Here is a 24534-nt window from a genome sequence, read left to right as displayed (position 1 = left end):
AATTGCGTTATTGAATTCTGTTGAATTCGCATTGTGATTGCGAAGAGAGTTGCAAGAAATTGCCCCAATGAATATCTTCGACACATTTCAAGAATATCCCATTCGTTGCTTCTTCTATGTAGATCGTATATTTTATAAATTCCCGCATTAACAGCGCTATGACGATTTGTTTTTCTTCTCAAATTGTAGAAATTCTTTTCGTTCCTCTGATTCGTATAATGGACTCCATGTATTATTCTAACAAAACACTAACTTACTTTGTACACGTTTTCTAATAACGTTGCCTCTACGTAACTCTTACATATTGCCGTTTCGTTCTTCCGAAACTTCCAAAATACTGCTTGACGTTTTATAAAATGATGCGATGAATTTCTCCTTGCCTGCGGTACAAATAGAACGCGTTAATTCAATTCCTGTGTCGCAGTTAGTCTCCGAAGAATGGCTATCCATTTGAAAGAATATCGCTGCGTAAACCAATAATATGAACAGTTGCGCAAAACTCGCAAGATATAATCTTTTTGGGAGAACGATAGCCATAACTGATTGCGAGGTAATTACGATCATTGATCTTGCAAAGTAAAACTGCCGAATCGTCAAACTATTTAACCAAAGTTCCAGTATCCCAAATGGGCAATGATATGGATTATAGACGAAGGAGCAATTTTGTGTCGAAAAAGGACAGAAGCAGGAAAGGGGAGGTTCAAAGAGCAGCGAGATATCCTTATTCGAATGTTTAACACGCGGAGGGTGGCCGATGCGTCTGTCCAGGGAGAGTAGGTCGTTTCCATGGCAACAAGGGGTGCATCGGACTGGCACGTATTGCTAAACTGAACGTACCCCCCTGGCGGCCTCTAACCTCCCCCATATATCCCGTCCTCCTGCAGAATATCCTACCGTACTCCGGCTGCCTCCTCGTGGCTGGGTCATCCCTCCCGCAGGAATTAGGTTACTTCCTGGAATTGGGTTTTACGAGCGGTTCCTCGTGCGCGCGAAAATTTTTCTTCCTTTAACAATGATCGTACACTCTCTCTTATCCAAGGCCATATTTCGGACGCTTTAAGCTTTCCGGTACTTTGCATTCTGGAATGGAAATCGCGTTTTCTGATTAACGTTCTAACGATTACGTAAGAACGATCACACGTGCGCGTACATACAGTAGCTCGCGAAAGTATTCGAACGTTTGTAGAAATTTTTTATAAATATATTGCACGCGTTTCGTTCAAATTGTTGCCAGCACTCGTGAGTATCATAAATCGTGACTACATGGGTATGTACATTTCGATCTTCAGATGCTTCAGTGGTTAGAGAGATAGTTGGTCAGGCGACGCGTCCGATGTAACCATAGTCTTGTACGAATTATCTGGAAACCACATTGGACAGTTTCATAAGTTGAAAAATACAAGAAAGTGATGATACTATTTTTTAAACAGAATTCTGTACCGACATACCGTTATGCAAAGTTAGTGACTACTATTATTAAATCATTTCTCTTAGAGAATCAACCATGTACTTATGTAATGAAATTACGGAATTAATGAAAGATGGAGATTATTAGTTTGGCTTTAGAGTTTCGTTCATATTGGAACCAACGACTGTATTACAGCCGAAATTCGAATGATCGATTAATTAGCATTCGTGCTGGTCCAATAATTTGCGCATAGAGGCGCGATTAATTCTGTTCCACTGATAATAGTCGACCTACTTTCGTTTCACATTTTTTACCCCCGTTAAATATTCAACGAACGAACCCTGCTTGTTCCTTCGATAGTTAATTTGTGCAAACTGATCCTCTTCCTCTTTTCTGACGTTTCCAAGTATCGTTTTCAGATCGATCAACGCATACATTTTTGAGGGTGCAACGGGAAAGAGATCGGTAAACCAAACGCACCTTCTGGCCTTTTTAGCCCTCCTCTGTCGTCATCTCACGGAATAAACTGGCATCGACGTCCTTTGGTCTGATTCAGGATGCGTCATCGGGAGGAATAGCCTAGGCTGTCGCGTGCCGGAAGCCATCAAATAGCCTGAAAGTAGCTCGAGAGTATGTTTTAACCTTCGTTCCAACGTAACCCTGTGAAACTAAGGAACGTACATTACCATCCATAAGTATTTGAACAGCTGGTACAATTCGATTAAAACGTTCATATCCTTGTCATATTTTCAATTTTTTTTTTAATAGAACAACATTTTTCTAGCGTTTGATTCTTTGCTTCTTGCATCGAGCCTCAATGATCTGCTAAATTGGAACTGAGAAGAAAAATATACGTATCCACATCACTCAAGTTCTATGTCTATTTGAATAACGAACGCATGAAATTTATATAAACTTTTAAAAACTAGTGGATAGTTGATCTCAGTTGGCCCAAGATCCCAATTTAAAATCACTTAACTCAGGTGACTCTGCAGGATCAGTTTTCATTCATCTTCAATTATTGCTTCATTCTTCCTATTAATAAGTACTGTTTTTATCAACGTCTGCTAATTGCCGGTATATTTGTAGGTTGCCTGAGATAACGTACGAGACCAAAATTAATTAATCAGAGAATTTCATTCGAAGTACGTTTTACATATTTGCAATACATTGAGAGTGTACCAAGGAGTACTGAAATACTTATGGACGGTATTGTACCTTCTTTTCCCTTTTTGTTTCTTTACTTTCGTTTAACCGATACCGGAGACCCAGTTCTTTCTTCAAAGGAGGACACCCTGTATTATTCCAGGGGATACAGAGGTGCATGACCTAGTTACGCTTGGGCGTGTTATATGGGTCATAGACACCATTCGCAGCAAGTCATACGTGCACACGTACCCACACAGGGACACGTATTATAGTCTAGAAAATTATGATAGTTTCCACGGAAACGTGATCCTGCGAATATGGGGTAGTAAAAGTTTTATAACTCACCTACTATATCTTGCAATTATCAGGCATGAATTTACTTCTGAAAATGGAAATACGGCTTTTAGATGAACAACCGAAGTCGATCGATGTTTTTCTCTATAAATTGTTTCTCCGATTTTTCTCTATTTTTAATTGCCATTTTAATTATCCAGTAGTATATATAGGTAGCATCGAAGAAGCATCCTCGAGATCATTTTAGAAAAGAAAATTCCACGAGTACAGATAGCTCTTTAAAGTGTCCTTTTTCACCGAGGAGCTTTTCAGCGGATCAGAGCTAAAAGGCACGAACGGAAAAATACAGGAAGAGGGAAGCAGTTGAGGTCTGCAATGAAATTGGCTATCTGGGCTCTATCAGTAAGCTCGCGTGTGTATTGCAAAGGCAATTTGTAACTTTCTAGTACTTTCTACCATCGTGTGATCGGTGCATATCCAGGAACGATTAACAGTAACCGCATCGATCATTTCTATCGAAATCAACGTTCTATAGTTTAAAAGGTAAATGTTTGCAAGTTGCATAAAATGCATCCGGAAACAGTATGTGAAAACCTTCTGTGAATGGTTGAGGAAAACAAGGAAATGTCCAACTTTCATAGGAAGTTTTCGTTTCTCTGATCCTGCTATTTCAGAAGTCTCTAGATCAAATAGAAGCAGTATAGAAATTAATTTTCCAAATTTAATTTCCCAGATTCTCTCACGAAGCTGTTGTCTCTGTACGTGTTACTCTCTCACTACCAAGATCATGTTCCTGTACTATTTTAAAGCTTCGAGCTGACACGAAATACTTCCAAAATATAGGCTGGAAGATCTTAGGGTACCAGGATTCTCTTGCGTAATTGGAATATTGCCCTTAATAGAATTTTACAAGTTATAAGTTACGAATCATTAACGCTAATAAATTTGCTTGCGTATCAGCACCAAATTTGGTAGCGAGGCGAATGAAACTCTACAAGTGAATTTTACGAACTTCGATTTCTAGTATTTTAGGAACTGATTTTTATTCGGCGACAGATATTAAAATTATAAAATACAAGCCTGTATAACTTATAAACTATGGCTGGTCAATTCGATAACGTTATTAGTTGGCAAATTATTGTGCGAAATGGTTCAGAAATCATAATATCATCGTAAAATGTACAGCGTAGGATAATTAAAATCACCGTAAAACAGTGATTCACTCGACACCCGGTACACTCGAAATACGCGCACGCGTGCACTTGCCCGGCGCACGGACTCTCTTCGTTCTCTCTTCCTCTGCTCTGCCCAAGACTATTCCTTCTCGCTCTTCATTCTCATGTCCCCTTCCTTCCCATCTTCGTCGGGAATTTTTCAATTCTCCCCTTGTATTCGTTTTTTTTTTTCTACCCTTTCCATCCCCTTCCGAGCTCTAGCGTTCTCTGGATGGCTGAATCGTTCTCTCTACCTCTCTTACTCTGTCCCTCCCCCTGACAGAGTCCGTCTCGCGCGCTCTCGATATCGCTCTCCTCGTCGAGTCCGCGATTCGAGGGACCGCGCCGCGTTTCTCTCTCAGTCTCTCGCGCAAAGCGGTTTCGTGGCGACGTACCGTTGCACACGATAGATTGTGGCTGGTCCGGGTCTCCTCTACGTGTGTTCCTGTGTGTAGTCTATCTTTCTTTTCCCTCTTGTCAACCCTCTTTTCATTCTTTCGACTCAACTGGATAGCGACAGTTTCTCAGGCCCTTCCATCACGACCCCCTTTGCTTTTCTTTCCACGTTTGTACCCTCTTCCTGCTGGAAGATGACCGTGCTGGTGGCTCAGTTCGCGGGGGACCATGGATCACCGTAAGAAAGAGACGCGGTGGTTGTCTGTCGCGACTGGTGCTCGAGATAGCGGCGAAGAAGGGATCACAGGCCGACAGAGAAAGAGTGTATTGCTATTTTCGAGACGCCGTGGAGCCCGGCCAACGTGTGCGTCCGGTTTACGGTACGAAAAAAACGAGAGGGAATCGCGGGTGGAAGGTCGTCGCGAGGCACGATCTACGATGGATCTTGTGCACGGAAATCGAGCGGTCTTATTCGTTGGTCGGTCTCGAGATATTTGTTTACGAGTGTCCTGATCGTTTTGCATTTCTATGTCGAGAATTAATTCCGCAACTGTAGGATATTCTTAATCCTAGTTCGCATAGTGGTAGTTTTAACGTGTCGAGGGTACAGGTTGAGAGAAGAGCACGATGAAAGCTAAACGCTCGAGAGAATCGTTCGATGATCTATTCAGATTACGCAAGTGATCGAGTTGATCGATCTTGGACGTCCAGTCGATCATTAACCCGCATTAACCCTTGCTACTTAATTTGGTTTGGAAAACTTCATTTGGCACCGTGAGCCACCACTGCGCCCAGTCGAGAAAAAAGCCAGTGATATCGGGTCGATTTTATGTTTACGCGTCTGGGTATTTTTGGAAAAAGTTTCTACGTATCGTTTCGTTGCTCTTATCGAGAATATCGGGAACTGACCTATCTGAATTCTTATCACGTCGACCGTCGGCCACCTTAAGAAACACAAGTTTATTCGAATAATTCCACCGTTCTTCGATGAATCTAAAGTTTAATCCTTATGTTTCCAATTAATTTTTTTTAGAGCTTTACGAGTGTAACCACGAAGCTTTGAAAAAGAGAAATTAAGAATCGTGAAAGGTGAAAGGGTTTCGGTGTACAAGGCGAAGAATAGATTTCGACGACGATGATCGATAAGCTGATAGTGAATCGTGCTTGGTTTATCTTGGATTCAAGACTGTGAATAATGTTGAGTTTGGTCAAGAGAGAAGAGAAAAAGAGAGGATGTCTCGAACGAAGACGTAGCCGTGTTTTCGAGTCACTTTGTCGCGATGATTCCTACTCTTTGTCAATTAATCGTCATGGAGATTGGCCTCTGGAGGTTGGTTGTGGTTTTACTACCAAAAAAGAAAGATCGCTGATTCATCCCTTTACTGACATCGTTTTTTTTCTTTTACCATCCAGAGATAGACGATTTATAAATCGAAGTGCAGGTTGCACGAAATCAAAGAACATAGTTGTTGTCAGTGAGCAACGATATTTGTGAACGTACGCGCGTTTAATAGTAATCGTATGTACTCCAGCGAACATACGCTTTTAGCACATAGAACCTCCAGAATACGATGTTTCTAATTGTTAGTCCGTACTTGCGCATGCTAATTTTGCTTTACACTGTTTCCCAAACAAGAGATAGTTCGTGTATCTACGAAAGTTAGTTCGTTAATCTTTGGGAGGCATTGTTCTAATAAAAATATTCTCTAATTCAAAGTGATTGAGTTTTGTCACGTGTAACACCGCTTGTATGCACAAAAGTGTGATAAATAACTTGTGAGCAAGATTTGATTAACATACTAAACTGAAAATCACTCGTAAATCCATAAAAATACTTATTAATTATTTCTTCTCATTTTGTCCTCGATTATAACGGGGATCCCAATTTTTTTAAATAAGTCATTACCTTTGTGTTGTATCTGCTTACAGAGTGTACGATGTTGGAAGGTGGACGTGCAGTGACTTGGCTCCTTGTATCAGCCCTACGAGCTGCACGTCACCCGAAAGATTCATGTACTAACCCAGTTGCACCTGTTTGAACCCACCAGTTGCAGAGTCCTGCACCGTAACCCCATGACGCATTTAACACATGGCCCGCCTGGAGAGTAAGTGTTATTTAGGCTCACGATTTTTCTGCTCCTCATTGCTTTTCCTCCTAAATCCTGATTTACTCGACAACAGAGCACGCGCGCGTGGCTGACAAATCTTTCCAAGAAATTTGTCTGCTTGCCGTTTTCTCTCGGTGAACGAGTGTACTTTAATATAATACATAGAGGTCTACAAAACGGCACTGGACGAAGCAACTTTGGATAAGATACACGACTTAGCCGATGCTAAATGAAACGTTTAATCTATCTACAGGGATTAGGTGTCTTTTTGATAAACAAGGTCGAAGGAACGTAGCCAGAACTACGTTTTGGTTGTTTCAGTACCAAGTATAGTGGTGCATAAAGGCAGCAGGTCGCATAGCCGACCTGAGAGTCCCACGGTGGTGGTGCGAGGAGGAATGCCCTCACTGCCATCCTCTAGGCAAGGCTTCGTCATAAGTGGCTCCAATACATCATATCAGAACAGCTCGGAGTCGGATATGATAGACGGGAATGCCAATCCGAATGTCGGCTCTTCTCCTACACAGAATTCTCTTCACCGCAGCTCGCCCTCTTGTCCTCCTGACAAATCAGACTCAGAGAACAAGAACTTTCGTACCAGGGTACGTGTCTGATATGTTTGAAGATCCCACTATGAAAATATCCCAGTTTTTAGTTTCCATTTCCTGAAGTATATGTGTTAAAACAAGCGTAAAATCCTTTTTAGACGAATACGAAAGTTAAGTTGCTGGTCAGGAGCCATGCTATGAGAGAGTCGACGTCTCCCCCAAGGGAGCCACACAACGGTTCGTCGTCTCCACATAGCCCTCAGTCGGTGGACGGTGAAAAGAAGTTCGTGGGCAACCTGTCTCCAAATTCCACTAACGTGAAGCTTAATAACAACGAGTCAATGTTCAACAGTAATCTTTGCCCGAATCAATCCCCCAAGCAAATGCGTAATACAGCCACTTCACCTACCTGTCGAGCTCCGTCACGAAATGGTAATATTCATTCATTTACGAATGAGCTTTTAACAGAACTTCATCGTTACTACAGCAAAGACAGACAGAGTTTATCTTGATCGTAGGCCAATCTAGTCCCTCCCAAATTCACTCACCAAAGAATAATACCTCTCCAACGAACGGCAATAAGTCGGAGAATCAACGTTCCAAGATGACAGGCTCGCACGTGATTCAAAAATGCAATAATTGCGTAAAGAACAATCAAAATGACCGACCCGGCTTGCTTCAGACGCCTGTGTCTCCGTCGAAGGCTGGGCAGGCGTTGCAACACTCGCCAAAGAGTACCAATCTGGCTCAAAACGCGCAAAACAATCAGCAGAAGATGGAACAACGTAGACCAAATACGTTGAATATTTGCAACAACCAGTGTTCGACGCAGTGCGGCAATACCTTGTCCGTCAGCAGACCTAGCTCGCGACACAAGCTGAGGCATCAGAATTCCTCTCAGGGTAGCTTTGACAGCGCGTCTCCTTGCCTTTCACGAGGTGCGTGTGTTCCAATTTTTAATATAATGTAACTATTAGAGTGCGGATGTTTATGCAAATTGATATTTATATGAACACAACTAGAGAAATGGTGCCTATGTAGAAAAGATTTGTTACACGTACTAAATGTTATAATTTCTTGTATACTGGGTGCACTCTGTATATTTGCATTTTGAAAAATTCGCAGTCTAATCGCCATATAGAAACTTAAATTAAGAAAGCAAAGTTAATCCCTTATTGCAGCTGTCCTGCTATTATTATTTCAAGTATTTATTTGATCTTGAGGCGAAACAATCTTTCTTTTCTTCATAGATAGTAGTACTGAATTGTATACGGACAGTACTGGAATAGATCTGGAGCATTTCATCGCGGAAACTATAAATCGTAACCAGAAGGATCGCACGGTGCTATTAAAAATCGAGAAAGATCTGATAGAATTCGCAAAAGACAAGCAGAAAGTCTGTCACAAGTTTCCAAACATGTCTTCTTATAACAGAATGCTAGTGCATCGCGTGGCAGCCTACTTTGGCATGGAACATAACGTAGATCAGTCTGGTTCCAGCGTGATAGTTACCAGAACGAAAAACATGCGAATTCCAAATACTCGTTTTAAGGAACACATCAGAGACGATCTGATTCTGTCTGAAGAACCACGAAGAAGTATTCTGAAGAGAGATTCTAGCTCGTTCGAAGACAATTTCCATTTTAAGTCACCTGACAGATTATCTGGCGATTATTGCCGACAGAGTAAGAGTTTCGAGGAAAGGGAGGAGGAGTATGAACGTGCCAGACGAAGAATATTTAAAGATAGCAGTGGAGAAAGTAGCGAAGTTACTTCCTGGCCTTACTGGTCTTCTTCAGAAAGTTCTGACGCTTCTGCGAGATATCGTTTGTTACATCCTTCGGATCATACGATGAGGTAAATACTGTAATAATAGTTTTTATTGTGTGTTGTACTTATCTAATGTAACAAGAAGGCTATGTTGCGTATGTAATAGGCAAACGAAGCTCTTGAAAGGGGAATCTTTCGATGGAAGAGAATCTTGTCGAGGTTCCGTATTGAGGCCATCTGTTTCCAAGTCCTTTAGTTTCGGTGGTTACACCAGGGGAATGCTTTCTAGAGGGGACAGTGTTACATCCACTCATAGTGCTGGGGCCCGCCTTATGAAGCAAGGTTCGTGCTCAGTTCTTTACGAATATACCCTTTTGTAAATCCTTCCCTACACGCATAAGTTTTATGGCGTGAAATATGTCTATAAATTAGAGATTAAATCTGTTGCAGACTCAGGTGCTAGTATGTGTTCACGACTAAGTCCTTCGAGTAGCGGCTATAAATCGCAAAGCCAACGCAGCGATGCCACGATATCGCCGTCTCCTTCGCCATCCCCTGTGGCAACCATGACCTGCAGTCATACCCAAGTATCTAGTCAGGATCTCGCTTCTCCGGAATCGAATAATCAAACGGTGATGTGGGCGGTTACCAGTATATCCAGTGTACCGCCAGGTAGCATAATCATAAATCCGCAAACGAATCAGCCGTATACCAATCCAGATGGTTCGATTTACCGCTTCGACCCAGAGAACCCACCAAAATTTTATACTGCTGCATTGCCGCACGAAAACGAAAGGAATAACATGTCGCCCAGCAAGACTATAGAAGTATCCGAGCCACCCAAAATAACACAAAATAACACAAAGAACGAAAATAAAAAGAGATCGCAGACTAACAAGCAACACAACGGTGGTAACACAACAGCAGTGACTCATGTGACGAACTCGGCGACATCACCGAGTTTGCCGTTCACGCCGCCACCTCAACAGAATCCAGGATCATTGCAACAACCGCAACAACAACAACAACAACAACAACAACAACAACAACAACAACAACAACAGCCGCAGCAGCAACAAACTCTAGTCAAATCATCGTCGACAGTGCAAACTTGCAATCACAACCAAGCAGCTCAACCATACACGACCTACGTACCTACCTCAGAACCGTATAATCAGGGTGTCTATCCACCCTCTGTAGGGCAACAGACTGTGATGATGGCTCCTCATCCGAGTCAAAATCAGGCGAACGTTCAAAACAATGGTCAGGGTGATGTATTTAATCAGAATTCGGTTTACGCGAATTATGCAGTACCTGTGCAACAAGGACCAGTGTCGCAGACAACGGAGATAACTGAATTGTCCGGATATTTTATGGGTATGAGTATTTACGATCAACGCGTGACTGGTGATAACCATTCTACGCCGCCGCACTCTTACCCACAACCGCAACCATCTACAAATCAAGCAGTTCAAAATGTGCAGACGATGCCGCAGAATTACTGGCAACCACCACCTAATTCTGTACCGGTATTTAATTTTACGGCTTTATTATATTTTCTAATATAACTTTATATTAATTCCTTGCTTTTGTTTTCTTTTTCTGTAGGCACAACAGACGATGTACTTCGTACCTCCGCCTGGTGCAGCACTTTCAGTCAGTCAGGGTCCAGGTGATAGACAGCCGTTGCATCAACAACAGAGATTTACGACAAATTATTCTTTCAATGCACAAACTATGACTCCTCCGAGCCAATCAAATTGTAAGTGAACTTCTTCAAGATTCTTCTTAATTACGATATGATAATTATTTAATATGTTATTTCTATCTTAGCTAATTACGTGGGTAGTTATCCAGTCCCTTACAATTCAATGCCCGCTGTAACACCAGCACCAGGGGATTACACGTATCAACCATCAGTTCATATGGTACCTACGTATTATCCTCCAGGTCAAACGACGATTCAACCACCACCTGTCATGTACAGAGTGCCGACACCACCAAATACTCCGACTTCTAATCAGGTAGCTATTATTACATGTAATTTTAATATATTGTCAGTTAGCTTAAGATCAATCTATAAGTCCTATAATCGATGAATTTACAGATGCCTGGAATGCCACTGATGTACGTCAACTCTGGTAGCTATCCGCCACCAACGATGGTATCCAATGGAACATTTGGCCATCAAGTCGGACATAATGGCACATCACCTGCACCTCCTGGAACTTATATGACTCCCGCGCTGGTTCCCAATCTCGTTTTTAGGCAAAATGTTCCTGTGGGTTTTTTGAGATAGTTATATCGAACGAAATCAGAAAAATTTAATGATGAAGATTGTTCGATTGACATCTTAGGTTGTTGCTGGTGTACGAGCTTCAACGCCAGGTAACTCTCAGAGAACTAGCAGGTCGCCTACTCCAGCACACGAGCTGTTCGGAAGTGGGAGCGGGGACAGAAGCGCACAACCCCAACCACGCTACCCACTGCCAATGTATCAGGGTGTCCATATTGTACAAGGTATAATGCATTCGTTTTATGCATTTCTATTACATTATAATCGAGCATTTTTCATTACTTTATTGATTACTTATTATTATAGGAGATATGAGATTGATGCATCCCGCAGTACCAGCCAATCCACGGTTGCAGTATGCACCAGTACCATCACCACCTGTTGTTCAAGGTTGTCCACGACCGTACCGACCGCCTTCTTATTCATCGAATACCTCAGGCGCTGGTACACCAACCTCGTTTGATGGAAGAAATCAGAAAATTCGTAAACAGAGGTAATTTATCAATCTTTATTATTTTATATCGAGTTAATTAATTATTCATAGAGAATGTCGCTGTTCTGGTGTTCTGTAAATGTAGGAAGAAGTAGTATACTAATTTTATTATTGTATTATTCTAACATTATCAAAGTATCGAAAGTGTGTTAAAATGAAAAAGGAAGCGGTAACATAAATTACTCGTTAGGTCCAAAGTAGCATCGTTGCCACCAACAGGCGCGCGGCCCAATCTTTATCAGACTCCTTCCATGCCGTCGCTCTCGTCTAATGTTCCGAAAGATATCAGAGAAGGTAAGAACCGATATTATTCATTAATTAGTTAGATGTTCGCTCGGTACGTTGCTTGAAAGTTCTGTTATTTTCTACTTTTGTTTCGCTTATGAAGAATGAAATGTGACACAATTTTTGACACGTTCTTGTATCTCCTTAAAAGCGAAACCTGTGGAAGACAATATGATATAAGGTACAGAACTTCAGTATAAAATACTACAAAAAGAACACACGGTATCTACATTGTAACGTAGGTGCTTTTTCACATGCGTTGATTTCGCTTTGTCGATATTTGTTGTTCGTGTGAAAAGTGTGCCTGGAAAATACTTCCTATTTTAGTGTATCCTGTTGACGCGCAAGTCACTGAAGATTATTCCATTATATATGAACCTTTTTCAAGGTTAAAAAAAATAGGAAGCATCAATTTTCAGAGCATATATGACTGTAGCACTGTACGCTTACACACTCACGCGCACAGGTTTCTGTAGGAATATTTACTTTTTGCTCATCTATTTACGCAAACATATTGCGTTTGTTGCACAACGAGTTTCTAAGTTTTGTTTCATTTCTTTTTTCTTAAATCACTCTCGGACTATATAGATAGATTTAAACAAACATATCGTGGTAAATTTTTGATTCAGAAGCGACATGTTTTTAAAATTTCTTCTTTATATTTGTTTTATATTAGCTACAGTTATACGATACATTTGCAATTCATCGTACGATTTCTATTTTCTCTATACATGGAACTATGCTTTAGATCAGCTGATATATGTATATGTATATGATATATTAATGACACTCGTTTAACGCAATCCTGATTTGCACAACAACAATTCACTGGCATTGTATCACGAGAATCGATAATGGAAGCCTGCGCTGCTCTCAGAAATAATCTTTTAATTTCAGGGACCGTGAAGGTGACAATCACCCGCCGAAACCAACTGGTACAATATTAAGTACCCGGGCCAATTTTGGAAGAGGATCAGTGCTGAACGTAAAGAAAAAGACAATTATATCGTTACAGGCTAATTGAGAAGAACCGAATGAGCAGCTCGTGGTTTACCGCTATGCATACATGATTCTTATTATTAATATTAATAATACTTTTAATTAAATATCTAAGAGAAAAGAAATATAAAAAGCACACACTACTAGAATATAAAAATTCACGTATTACAAAAATCGAAAAAGGAACAAACAAGATTGAAAATCACCCCTAAGATAAAAATGAAAATGTTATACATCTCTTTTGATAAAATGCGGTGACCGATGAAACTAACATAAAATAAAGAAGAAGGAAAAGGAAGACACATTGAAATTCGTTCATACCGATCATATAATAAAAATCTGAATTATCAGAATATTCAAAGGAGAGAAATGAAGCAGAGGAAAATGTACTGAGTGCATAAAGGAAGGATAATCTGTGCGTTGTTCTTTGGCGTAGGGCAAGATAGACCCAGTGGTACACACCGAACAGAGTTACTGAACAGAATTTTAACTATTACAATTATTATATATTATATATACAGTATATTATATTATATCTGGAGATATTTTAATCGCGGTTTTACAGATACTATATGAATGTGAGATTTACTTTTAAGAGAAGGTACTTTTAAAATGAACACAGATATATACGCATGGATTGCCTGGCCCGGTCTACGGATCATTCTCGACCGGCTAGGAAATCCTCATTATAAATAACGATAAAACTAATGTACGAGTATTATATAATACACGTTACTGAGTACGTTTACAGTAGCAACCGCAAAACGCTGTCCAGCCAGAATCTCTGGATCGGCTCTACGTTCTTTCAGGAATGATCATTGCTCATTGATTCTTCTGTGTACTGCCACCAAAGAGTTGCGTTAATCTTAAAAAAAAGACAAAAAGGAGAAAGTAAAAAAAAAAAGAAGGGGAAAGAAGTAGGAAGAACAGAACAGAACAAAAATATTGCTGCCAGTTGTGACTCGCGGATAGGAATGAAATTATTTGCTACCTCAATTTTATATCGAAAAGATTTTTCACGTTATCGGCCTTTTATGGAGTTGTGAATTCTTCCAAGAAAGCTTTCAATTCTTTTCATTCGAAGACGAGAGTAACCATAATTTCATCGAATATTTAATGATACTTGCAACGTGATTTATTGTATATAAGTATTGCGTAAACGAAATGTTTCATCAGGGAGATAAATGCAATTTATATTCGGAAGGTTCCCTCTGGCATAATAATCATCTCCCTGACATCTTGCATTCTAAGATTCGCTAACGCTTCTGATCTCTGACAATTACTTTAGTACAAGTTAATGTATCACTGGAGGAGAAAATGTAAACGTATTCAGTACATGGATCTATATACCTAGTTCGACACAAGTAGATAAGTAGCGCGAAACCATCACAGCTTAATGTCACGAAAGAAAACCTGTCTCATATACGTCTTTAAAAGAAAGCCATTCTTTCTCTTTTTCCGTTGATCGTCCGTAAATAGGGAATTGATGTAACGTTTTAGCCGATACGAGACGCGCACGTTTAACGACAATTCTGTATTATTTTGTAAGGTTTCCTCACGAGGGGAATGAACATGAAAACGCGACAGACGCTCCATACAGTAACTATGATTCGTCTTCCAAGCTTCACAGCACGCTTCTGAATCCTATAGATATCCGAACTACGTAATTAGATATACTTTTCACGCCCGATTCTACGAAGAAGTAATATGTAATTAGTTTGGCAGCGGTGATGGTGACGCGTGATCGTCGTAATTAATAATGTCTCCGTCTGTGAAAAAAATTCATTTGCGGACCAACGTAGACGATCTTCATATTGCAACATTCATTTTTAGTTAATAGATCTACTATCAATAACAATGCTAAATCTAAGTTCAATATTTCAAATATCATTTCTATTAAGTTTTTAGTAAGACGTGTACGTTGCTCCGCATGAGAAATACCAAGTGGAATCCATCCAGAAGCTTCGCTTACGGTGATTGTACTTCAGGACGTAGGTGAAGGGTGTGCCTATCTTTTTATGAGATTTAATTGAAAAAAATGCGCGCACCGCGACCTTTTATCTACCCTATGCCAAGCGACGCGAAAGAGAGGCACTACTTTCTTCATAAGAAAGCGTGATAAATTTATCTAAAGATCTCTAGATTTAAAAAGAACCGAAAGAAAAAAAAAGGTAAAAAAGAGGGAGAAAGTGAGAGTGGAAACGAGAGAGACCTGAGCAGAATAAATATTAGACGGATTAAAACTATTCAAATGTTTCAATTATAAAGAGATGGGCGCACAACAAAGTAGTGTTTAACCGTACCTAAAGTCGTCGTAGTGATTAATGAAGATAATTGTACCTATAACAAAAAAACAACAAAAAAAAAAGAAAAACAGTTCACGAATCTCTCTAAAACATAATTAACAAAAGAAGGAAAGGAAAAATGTGAAACAGGATTATAATATCGATTATGGAGAGAAACCGCTTGCAAGTGACGTTCACCATTTTATTCCCCACATTGAAATTCATTATTTTCAAATGTTATTCAGTCTACGTAATTTTATGATATTTTTATAATCAATTACGAGAACAAGATGCGAGAATACGATTAAAGGAAAAGAAGTACATAATGTGTATAATAATATAATTTATGGTCGAGCGTTATTTGCAGGCAGTCGCGCTTACGTCGTGCAACCGGAGCAGCTGAACCAAAGTCATGATTGTAATTGCATAGTCACATTTATTTATTTTTCATTTCGCTCGCATGCGCTTTTATCAGAATACTCGATGCATCTGCTGTTGCATCACACTCGTGATTCGTTCCGCTTAACACGTTCTGCAGGAACGTTTTCTTTCGGTGCGTTCTTATTTTATAATAAATTGCTTTATTTAATATACACATGTGTTATACGCTGTGGAAGAAAGAGTCGAGAGTCTAGAGATGTGATCAGCAGGTGTATCGAGCACTGTTCACAAGTGATTTCGTAAGTTCGCCTGGGCTATTGTAGAAATGCAAGAGGAAAGAAACAGAGGGACGAAGAAGGAACGAGAGAATCGACGAAATCATTCGTTTACCGGATGATGGGCTCAAGGGATATTAAAAACTATGTACGATCGACGAAGAGAACGGGTGATAAAGTCATTGTAACCTCACGTTCGTTTCCTACTATTTTTGTATGCAACATAAAAAAAGGAGATTGACGATAGCGAGAGAATTAAGAAAAAGAATAAAATGAAGAATTCTTGTGTGAGAGAGTGGGAGAGGATGAACGATGAAGGGTGAAGAGAATATGAAACAAAAAACAAACAAATTGAAAATGAGAATGAGTACGAAAGAATGAGCATATGAAGTTTTTCGAAGCTTTTTCGTTTGGAGATCCTCGCATCTTCCTGATCACCTTCCGTTGATTGCGTCGCCACGTCGAACACTCATTAGCCTTTAAGTGTAACCGGGTGCCTGAAAATTGATTAATTTTTGCGCCACGATTAGCTGATCCCAATAAAATACCGGCACGCGGCTGAAGCTTTTCCGCCATGTGAGGAGTGTAATTGAACTCTTTCAATTGTTATCCGTGCTCCACGAGAAGCGATAGGAACTTTCTATTTTTGAGAAGAGAAGAGTGAATTAATTGATTATTTTTGCGGCTAAAACGCCACACAAGTTAGCTTTTCAGTTTGTAATCTCGTAAAGAAGTTCTGGCAACTTCATCCTGCTGCTTCTTGTGCGTCGCATCCACAAATAGCGCGTTAGATTGGAGATCGGCGACCCTTTGATTTGAGTTTCTCTTATCGTTCTTTATCGTTTCCTTCATTGAACACTGTGCGGGACGCAGAATAAAAAGCAGACGACGATTCGTTCGTTGCCGATCTTTTTAGATGCTAGTTGGCGTGAACTCGACGTCTCACATCAAAAAAGAAAAATCGTTATCTTGCAAGATCGTTTTTCACGATTAGTGAGTATGGAATGCGATGTCCCATGGTGAATACATCTGAAATGTCGATTGATCTTGACTGCGAATATAAATGCAACAAACAAGGTTCAGACGAGCTACACTTGCGTATTTGTATTCTTTCCAGATCACACCTGATTGTTTCTTTTACGTTTGACATATCACGTGGAACAAGAGTAAACGATGGCTGTGCCTTTATGCTTAATATTATAATTTAGAGTTTTCATTTGGACTGAGATTTCTGTGCAGGATATCTTCAGATCGTTTCTTGTCCTGTGAAAAGGTTGAATGTTAATATTTATGTATTAAGAAATAAGAAGATGATTCAAATGTATTCACTGATAACATTGGGCTAAACACTGTGTCAAGATGATGTTAACTCTTTGAGTCTCAGAGAGAGTAAACTTTCTTTGAAATGTTTGGCCCTTTTTTGTATGAAAAATTCTATTAAATTTGCATTAATTTTGTGGAAAAAGAGTTTCCATATTTTGTATATAATTTTAAAGAAATGTATGTGTAAAAGACATATGTAAGATATATACATAGGCTGATCCTCAAAGAGTTACATAGGGAAAAGATGATTGAGGGAAAGCGTGAGTGAGTGTGTGTGGGAAGAAAAGAGGAATAACAAAAGAAAACCTACGACGAATCGAAGAATTCGTATGCATATGCATCACGAAGGTGACCGAGAAGGTGAATGAAATTAGGAATCGTATGGTGGAAACAAAAGAGCTATACTACCAACCCAAAGATGCACAACATCATAGAGAGCCGGACAATTTGATAGAACTCATGTCAGTCTAATTATATTTCTTGTTATATTATATACATATATATATCATATTTTCCAAAAACGAATTATATATAATTCAATAAAAAAGAAGACACTCTCGTTTGATACTTTGCGAGATTTTTTAATCATTCCTAACATTTAATATTCGTTTTATTTCCGTTACCTGTTAAGTCATACAAAAAATTTTATCATTTTATTAAATAAATTTGACTTTTTTCAATGGTTTTTGACGACTACCAATAAGTAGTTTCCCGAGTTCTTTTTTGGTATACTTTTCATTATTTTTAGCAATAAATTTCTTCAAGTAGATTATATTTGAGTTCCCTGAAGTCTTTATTCAATTTCTCGTAATTGAAATAGTTTTATAAAAGTTTGAATAAAATATTACATCAGGTGAATGACATTTTATATTTTTGTTAAGGTTACGGCAGTAAGGATTCAATAAGCGTCATATGCTGTTTTTCAATAAGTCAATTAATATTATCGTCACAAGTAATTGTCCTGTTAATGGTACATATATTTCAAACAATTTTTTAATGAATTATAAAATTTTGTACAAAAATAAATTTGGAGAAAGAACAGTATCGGGGTACTAATAGAACAAAATACGTAGCTGAGTTATCTGCGTCCTGTGGTAGCTATGTGAACTAAAATTTGAAATTACACCATTTCGCGCGGTGTCATACTGGAAGGTGGAAGCAACTGCAGACCTCGTCAAAAATTTAATATACAACGACGTGTTATTGCTTCAAGATGGTGAGAATCTGAATTTGTATCAATTGTTATCAACACTTAACATATATATTAATATAATAACAGTTATTAACATATTGCGGACAGATCACGAAAATTCTTATGTTTGTTCTAATGTTTGAGGCTGATCACAAAAATTCTCGTGTTTTTATCGTTGTCGTTTAAAAAGAAACTATCTAATTATACTCTGGATACAGCTAGTATTAAAATGACTGAAATGGTTCGCAGTATATTAATTTACAGTGATTCGTCATATTTCCATGTAAACAGAGAGACATGGAAATTTTTAGGAAAATTCGAATAGCATCCGGATGCTGATAGAATGTGATACGTTCCTGAAGCAATCGCACTCTGATGGTGAATTTTGAAACTAAGATTTGAAATTACATCATTTCCCGCGACGTCATATTGGGAATAGGAGGCAACTGCCGGCAGCTCGTTGTAAATGTGAAAAATTTAACATACAACATCAGAATATTGCTTCTAAATGGTAAGAATCTTCATTTTGTTTTAAATTCGGTATTCCTAATTGCATCATTATACGTGATACAATCATGAATTGTATCATAAATAATATGAGCCGATTGACTGCGATCGCGGTTATATGGTTGATATAGTTAAAAAATTTATCGGATAGTTTCATTGATTTCTGTACAAGTATAGATTTTTATTTCGTCATTGTTTCAGTGAAGTATCATGTTTAAGAATTGAAGAAGTTATCGTTATATTTCTTGAGGTTTAGTTTACAATATAGTAAATTCTACATTTACATCTGTGTTAGGGTATGTGTTTTACAATTGCAAAGTATCATCGCCTGTATATTGCTCATAATTTCATGGTAAAATTAAATTTTACTTCCACCTATGACTAATGTCGTAATTTTCTTCTATGAGTCGCTAAAAAACTGACAGGATAAATTGTATTAGTGAAATCGGAATGTTTCCCCGTGGTATTAATTAACTACGTTCGTTTATGGTTACAAGATTTATTACGTTTTCGTTATTTACACAAGTTCGTTGTAAGTTTTGGACAAGGGTCCAGAGAAACATTGCAGGACCTAGTGAAGAATCGCGTATCCTTACAAAAAGAACTCTATACAGGCAGTTTTTATCCCCAATGTCGCTATGAACCAATGCCACGAATACGACGAAACGATAACGCTCGTTTGTTATACCATTCGTCGAGTGCTTTCGATCCACGACGTTCTTTAACGCTACCGATCGCTCGAAATTATTGCACTTTGTTACACATTTGTAAAACATCGCGACAAAGAATTTTCGATTATTTTTTCATAAAAGTTAGTTATCTTACAAGTAAGAACGTCGTATCTCCTAGATTTTATACAGCTTAGATAGTTCACAGTATTTTTGGATGAATTTTTGTTGGATGTCATGCTACATCTTCGTGCTATTCTAGACAAGGCTAGCTATACTTTAATCTTTTAGCTATACTTTTACATGATAGTAAATTTTCACTTTCCATCGTTTAACATAATTTTACGATAAAAATTCTTATTGTACGATGTTCCTGACCAAACTGAAGTTTATGAGCGATCGTAGGTGTACAGAGACAATCGTCGGAACAAGCGGTTCCATGTAAACCGAATCAACATTTTTATACTTTTTTTTCTTAATTTCTTGCGTATAGCTTATAGGTTACGAGTGTTACGTTTGCGTGTCCAATCTTTTTTTTCTTTCCCTCTGTTCTCTTTAAATGTAAATTTTACGATCTGTACCCACCACCACGTTGGACCCATTTACGCGACCGCGTAACTCTTTTTTTTCCTCACAAATTAAAAACTAAGAAGAAAAGAACGCTCCACGCGACTAATAAAACGGCAACTAATACCCTCACTTCTTTTTCGATTCTTTTTCTTCCACAAAAAGTCACTAGATTCTCTACGACGAGATACGCTTGTCCATCAATTAGCTTTTGGTCGTAAAAGAATCGAAGAAACGACGAAGCAATTATACAGGGTACTTCCGATTTGAACGTAAATTACGTCATTCGTTAACAGATATTTTATCCTTATTTATTGTCTAGGTAACAGTCGGAAGTATCCCGTAAAAGAGGGCATCGTTATCGGAGCAGCACCTCGATTCAATGGAAACTAGTTTACGTTTAAGCGTTATAATGGATTATGCACTCGTTTATTGCCACACTCATGCGAATGTCCCGTGGTCATGGACACGAGGAGACGTTCCACTGGTTTATACGCTACCATTCAAAAGTATCTGGACATTTACTTGTATTTGATAAGATTCATTATAAAATTACGATAAATAAATTTTATATTCGGTTGATGCGCATGAAATGTTTTTCCAAATAGCTGTAGCTGTGCATATTTTCTTTACATAATTAATAAACATCATATTATTTAATCAGAGTAATTCATATCTGTGAAAGAAGTTTACCAAATATTGGAACAATTAATACTTCAATATCGATAGTATATAAATAATCTTAAACATCGCAAATGAAAATGGAAAAATATTGTAATAATTTCCAGTGCCTTCTCTAATTATTACTTTGCTATTAGCCAGTTTGTGCAATTCGTTGCAATTCTTATATTGTTACTGCAAATCGACAAAAGTATCCAGATATTTGTGAACGATAGCGTATCTCCTTCTCCTAACACCTTTTTAATCTTTGGTGTGTACAAGACGATGTAGCGTGATTCTTTTCTCCTCGTTCTCGCGGCAACGGGACTTAATCTCACGAAACACCGTAGCACATAGTCGGAAGCACGTAATAACCGATGCATCCCATACAAGTTTACCGAGTTGCCTGTTCGAAGCAGCCTCGATTCGTTCGAATGCACAGAAACTTGTCTGTAATCGATTAGCCAGCAGCTGGTTAAGTGCTCGTGATTTGTTTATTGCTTGTCACGAGGAAATTATATTCATTAAGATCATAGTCGAAGATTCTGTAAAGGAAGCAAACTGGTAACTAGAGTGTGGATTGTTATGCATTTATGAGGAGCTTGAAAGTGAAAAAATGGGTGAACTATTTGTCCATACTTGATAAGTCCATATAAACGAAGTTCTAATTGTATTTATCAAGAAGTAAGATAAATGGATTATTCCTTGACTTGATACGTTTTACATGAAAGTAATAACACTTAATCCATAATATTTAGCAAATGAAAGTTTTCTTCTTAGCTTTCATTTCTCTAGCGAAAGATAAATTTGCATAAAAATCCACAGTCTATTGGTAACTGATAGAACAAACTTAGAATTTGAAAATTTAAGTAACCGAGTTTCAGGAGTCAGGGATTATCCCTTCGCCACAAAATTTGGGAAAAAGAAGAAGGAATAAAAAGACCGTGACTATAAATATTGAGAAAGAATTGTCATAGATGCGGATAAGAAATATGCAATACTTGGCTAGGAAATCGGGATAGGAGGAAAAGAAGGACGGTAGTTAAAAATCACTGGGGCGTTTGATTCGCTTAAGAAGTATCTCTGGCGACTTTATCTTAAACGCTAGAGTGAGTCGTTCTGCGCTGATGATTAAGTTAAATTGCCAGGATAATGGAGACAGAGAGAATATTCATATGGTGCGCCTTCTGTTTTTAGTGCGGCTGCTAGGTTAGCTAGGACAGCGTATACCGGACTAGTATACAATATGTATATAATATAATATAATATAATATAATATAATATAATATAATATAATATAATATAATAATAAAAATAATAATAATATAACGTATATATTAAAGTTAATCCTAAGGATTTCGTGTCGATTCGTCTCAAGTTGTCTCTGGCTAGGCTAGGATTTCTCTAAAACTGCTCAGGTTCTAACACGTGCTTCTTATGAACAATTTTATAATTGGGGGAATTTCGAAAGGGCAGTTGTTGGGACGCGTTATCAAACGGATGGCAAGAAACGTATCTGAATAAAATACGCAGAAATTTCTTGATTCAGAAGGTACACCGCCCTAACAGTTTGAACAAATCGAACCTTATTATACTTCTCTTGAAGGTTTTAGGTAGTTTCCAAATTCCTTTCCGAAATTCACAAACGAAGTTAGAGAGGAAATTATGAAGAAAAAGTTTGGAGTTTTCATTATGTATCATAATTATCCAAAGAAGATTCTTAGAGTTAATCTATTTTTGGACATTTTTAAGGTGGTGCACCCTCTCTTAATCGAGCACATTCGACCACGTGTTCGGACCTATAGGGTTCTGAGCTATTTCTTCAAAGAAGCAACAATAGCATCGGCAGTTGAGCAAAATCTCGTTTAATCCATCTAAATTCTCTACACCTCGATGCACCGAGGCTAACGTAGAACCGATATAATTGGAAAAATTTCCATCTCGACATTAGTATCGATTGGCCGCTCGCTTCACTACCATATAGCTAAAGTTTTTCATTCTTTTAGTCGAATCACCTCGTTTGTTCGAGGATATCGAGGTTCGGATGAACTTAGCTGCTGTGACTATATGCGGTGTTCGTGTAAGGTCCGCTGTAGATGGACGAGCCCGTCGTCGAGATGCTCTTGTGTCGTCTCTTGGCCAGCAGTGCTAGAATGGCCGCGACTACCACCAGCATGAGGATCAGACCCGCGATCGCGATGCCGATGGCGAAGCTCCTCTGCGAAATGCAGATGTTGTCGGGATCGTCGATAGTCTGCAAATTATATAAGCCGAGTTCCTCAGGATCAGAAAATGGATAAATTTTAGTCTTCTTCGATTCGAAACTTCTTCTAAATTTTCTACAAACTAACATTTGTACTACTACACGTTTCATTGAATCTATCGCGTTTTGATTTCAATTTTTTAGCAGATTCCTCTGAATATCCTGTCTAATGTATTAAAAATTGCTTCACTGTGTTTTCCTTGATAATTTATATTTTCGTCTCACACGTCTTACGAACGAAAGCTACGAAGTTACGTATGTTTCTGAATTTTACCAGGAAATGGAAACGGACAGGAATATCAATGCGACTAACCCTTTCTCTGAAGACGTCGTCGGTAAAGTCTGACTTGGAGCCAACGTCCGAGGCTTCGTTCACGTATAGTCCGCTATAAACTTCGATGGTAGCTGGCGTTCCTCCGTCCAGGCCTTCGACACCTTTCACTGTGTTGTCGTCGGCAGTGTCCCTGCGACGTCTGGATACCAAATTACACGCCGGTGGCTGCAACAGTGGAATATTGATGATTTCTTTTGGATTTTCTCCAAATGATTCTTCGTAGGATCTTCTTTCTACCCAACTTGTTACAATTACATAGTTCTTCCCAATCTTTCTAAACGATCTTTCAACAACTACGAGGAAGAGAATTTCTATGAAGAAGAAAGGTAGAATTTTGATTACCGTGTTGCTGCATCCTCCACCGTGTTTTACACATAGTCTGACGTTGCATTGGTAGTAGACACTGGCTGTGTAGGGGAATTTATGCGCCTGGAAGTTCACCCTTGCCTCCGTCTTATCTTCGTTATACGTGAATTGTCCCATGATCTCACCGTCGACTGGGCAACTGTAATAGCAACACAGTTTTTGTATATAGATGTGCTAAATGTGAAAATACTTTTAATTACAATAATTGATAATTATATATACTTAGTTTGTTAAGTATGGCGGATTTGATCGTTTAAACTGAGAACATTTAAAGTCTTAAAAGGGAGAGAACATTGTGCCGAGAAGAACGAATGAAATTGGAAAGTGTTTTCTGGTAATAAACCTCAGAAAAACAGGTCTTGCATCAGAACTTTGAAATTATATGAATAATTTGCTATCAGAAATTTCTAACATATACTTTTCTTTCCTTATATAATCTTTGCAGAGGCTGTTCTTTCGAGATCGATCAATATGAAAATAGAAGGCGAATACTAGGAATATTCTGCAATTGCACGAACAAATCAAGAGGGAAAGTGTGCGTGCAACCTGTTGGTTGGATCAGCTGATTTGCTTATGAAAAGAAGTCAGTGAACCGGCCCGCTTTATACCCTGAATTCCGACCCTTGAATAATTCATACGATGCTCTGACGCGAACAATTTATTTGTACCGGTCGAAGAATTATTCTTACGTCCGCTAACCTGTCTATTATTAAACGTCTCCGCGGATGGAATAAATATGAAAAACGAAGTAAA

General features: G+C 38.6%; 3 protein-coding genes across 12 annotated transcripts in view; 2 read left to right on the top strand and 1 right to left on the bottom strand.

The window, feature by feature from the left end:
• The window catches only part of LOC138186744 (R3H domain containing protein encore), a 31249-nt gene extending 13458 nt beyond the window's left edge, over positions 1-17791 (top strand). Inside the window, exons 1-17 of one of the 8 annotated variants that reach the window (XM_069126882.1) lie at positions 2468-3394; positions 5495-5791; positions 6391-6566; positions 6891-7171; positions 7276-7549; positions 7636-8055; positions 8368-8974; positions 9033-9229; positions 9320-10416; positions 10496-10649; positions 10721-10911; positions 10995-11168; positions 11245-11407; positions 11490-11676; positions 11867-11970; positions 12113-12142; positions 12859-17791. In XM_069126882.1, the coding sequence (XP_068982983.1) occupies positions 6551-6566; positions 6891-7171; positions 7276-7549; positions 7636-8055; positions 8368-8974; positions 9033-9229; positions 9320-10416; positions 10496-10649; positions 10721-10911; positions 10995-11168; positions 11245-11407; positions 11490-11676; positions 11867-11970; positions 12113-12141 (3894 nt within the window). In that variant the 5' untranslated portion in view covers positions 2468-3394; positions 5495-5791; positions 6391-6550 and the 3' untranslated portion in view covers position 12142; positions 12859-17791. Of the gene's footprint in view, positions 1-2467; positions 3395-4098; positions 4842-5494; positions 5792-6390; positions 6567-6890; positions 7172-7275; positions 7550-7635; positions 8056-8367; positions 8975-9032; positions 9230-9319; positions 10417-10495; positions 10650-10720; positions 10912-10994; positions 11169-11244; positions 11408-11489; positions 11677-11866; positions 11971-12112; positions 12143-12858 lie in introns of those variants that run through there. The other 7 variants (XM_069126876.1, XM_069126881.1, XM_069126880.1 and 4 more) reach the window with 7 other exon arrangements.
• A 544-nt stretch (positions 17792-18335) lies between these two features.
• MED24 (mediator complex subunit 24) overlaps positions 18336-24534 on the top strand; it is a 98177-nt gene continuing 91978 nt past the window's right edge. The window contains exons 1-3 of one of the 3 annotated variants that reach the window (XM_069127131.1): positions 18336-18465; positions 18561-18657; positions 18728-18927. The gene's annotated coding sequence lies outside the window, so the exon portion shown is untranslated. Of the gene's footprint in view, positions 18466-18546; positions 18658-18727; positions 18928-24534 lie in introns of those variants that run through there. The other 2 variants (XM_069127134.1, XM_069127133.1) reach the window with 2 other exon arrangements.
• The window catches only part of pio (zona pellucida domain-containing protein piopio), a 72949-nt gene continuing 67821 nt past the window's right edge, over positions 19407-24534 (bottom strand). Inside the window, exons 7-9 of the mRNA XM_069127141.1 lie at positions 23758-23920; positions 23395-23580; positions 19407-23072 (exon numbers count right to left, since the gene is read on the bottom strand). Of these exons, the coding sequence (XP_068983242.1) occupies positions 22869-23072; positions 23395-23580; positions 23758-23920 (553 nt within the window). The 3' untranslated portion in view covers positions 19407-22868. The remainder of the gene's footprint in view (positions 23073-23394; positions 23581-23757; positions 23921-24534) is intronic.

The sequence above is a fragment of the Bombus flavifrons genome, chromosome 14, assembly GCF_040668555.2.
Source record: "Bombus flavifrons isolate JBK064 chromosome 14, iyBomFlav1_principal, whole genome shotgun sequence".
In the NCBI taxonomy this organism is placed as follows: Eukaryota; Metazoa; Arthropoda; class Insecta; order Hymenoptera; family Apidae; genus Bombus; species Bombus flavifrons.
The sequence above is the reverse complement of the archived record's forward strand: the minus strand, read 5'-3'. Positions and strand labels throughout refer to the sequence as shown.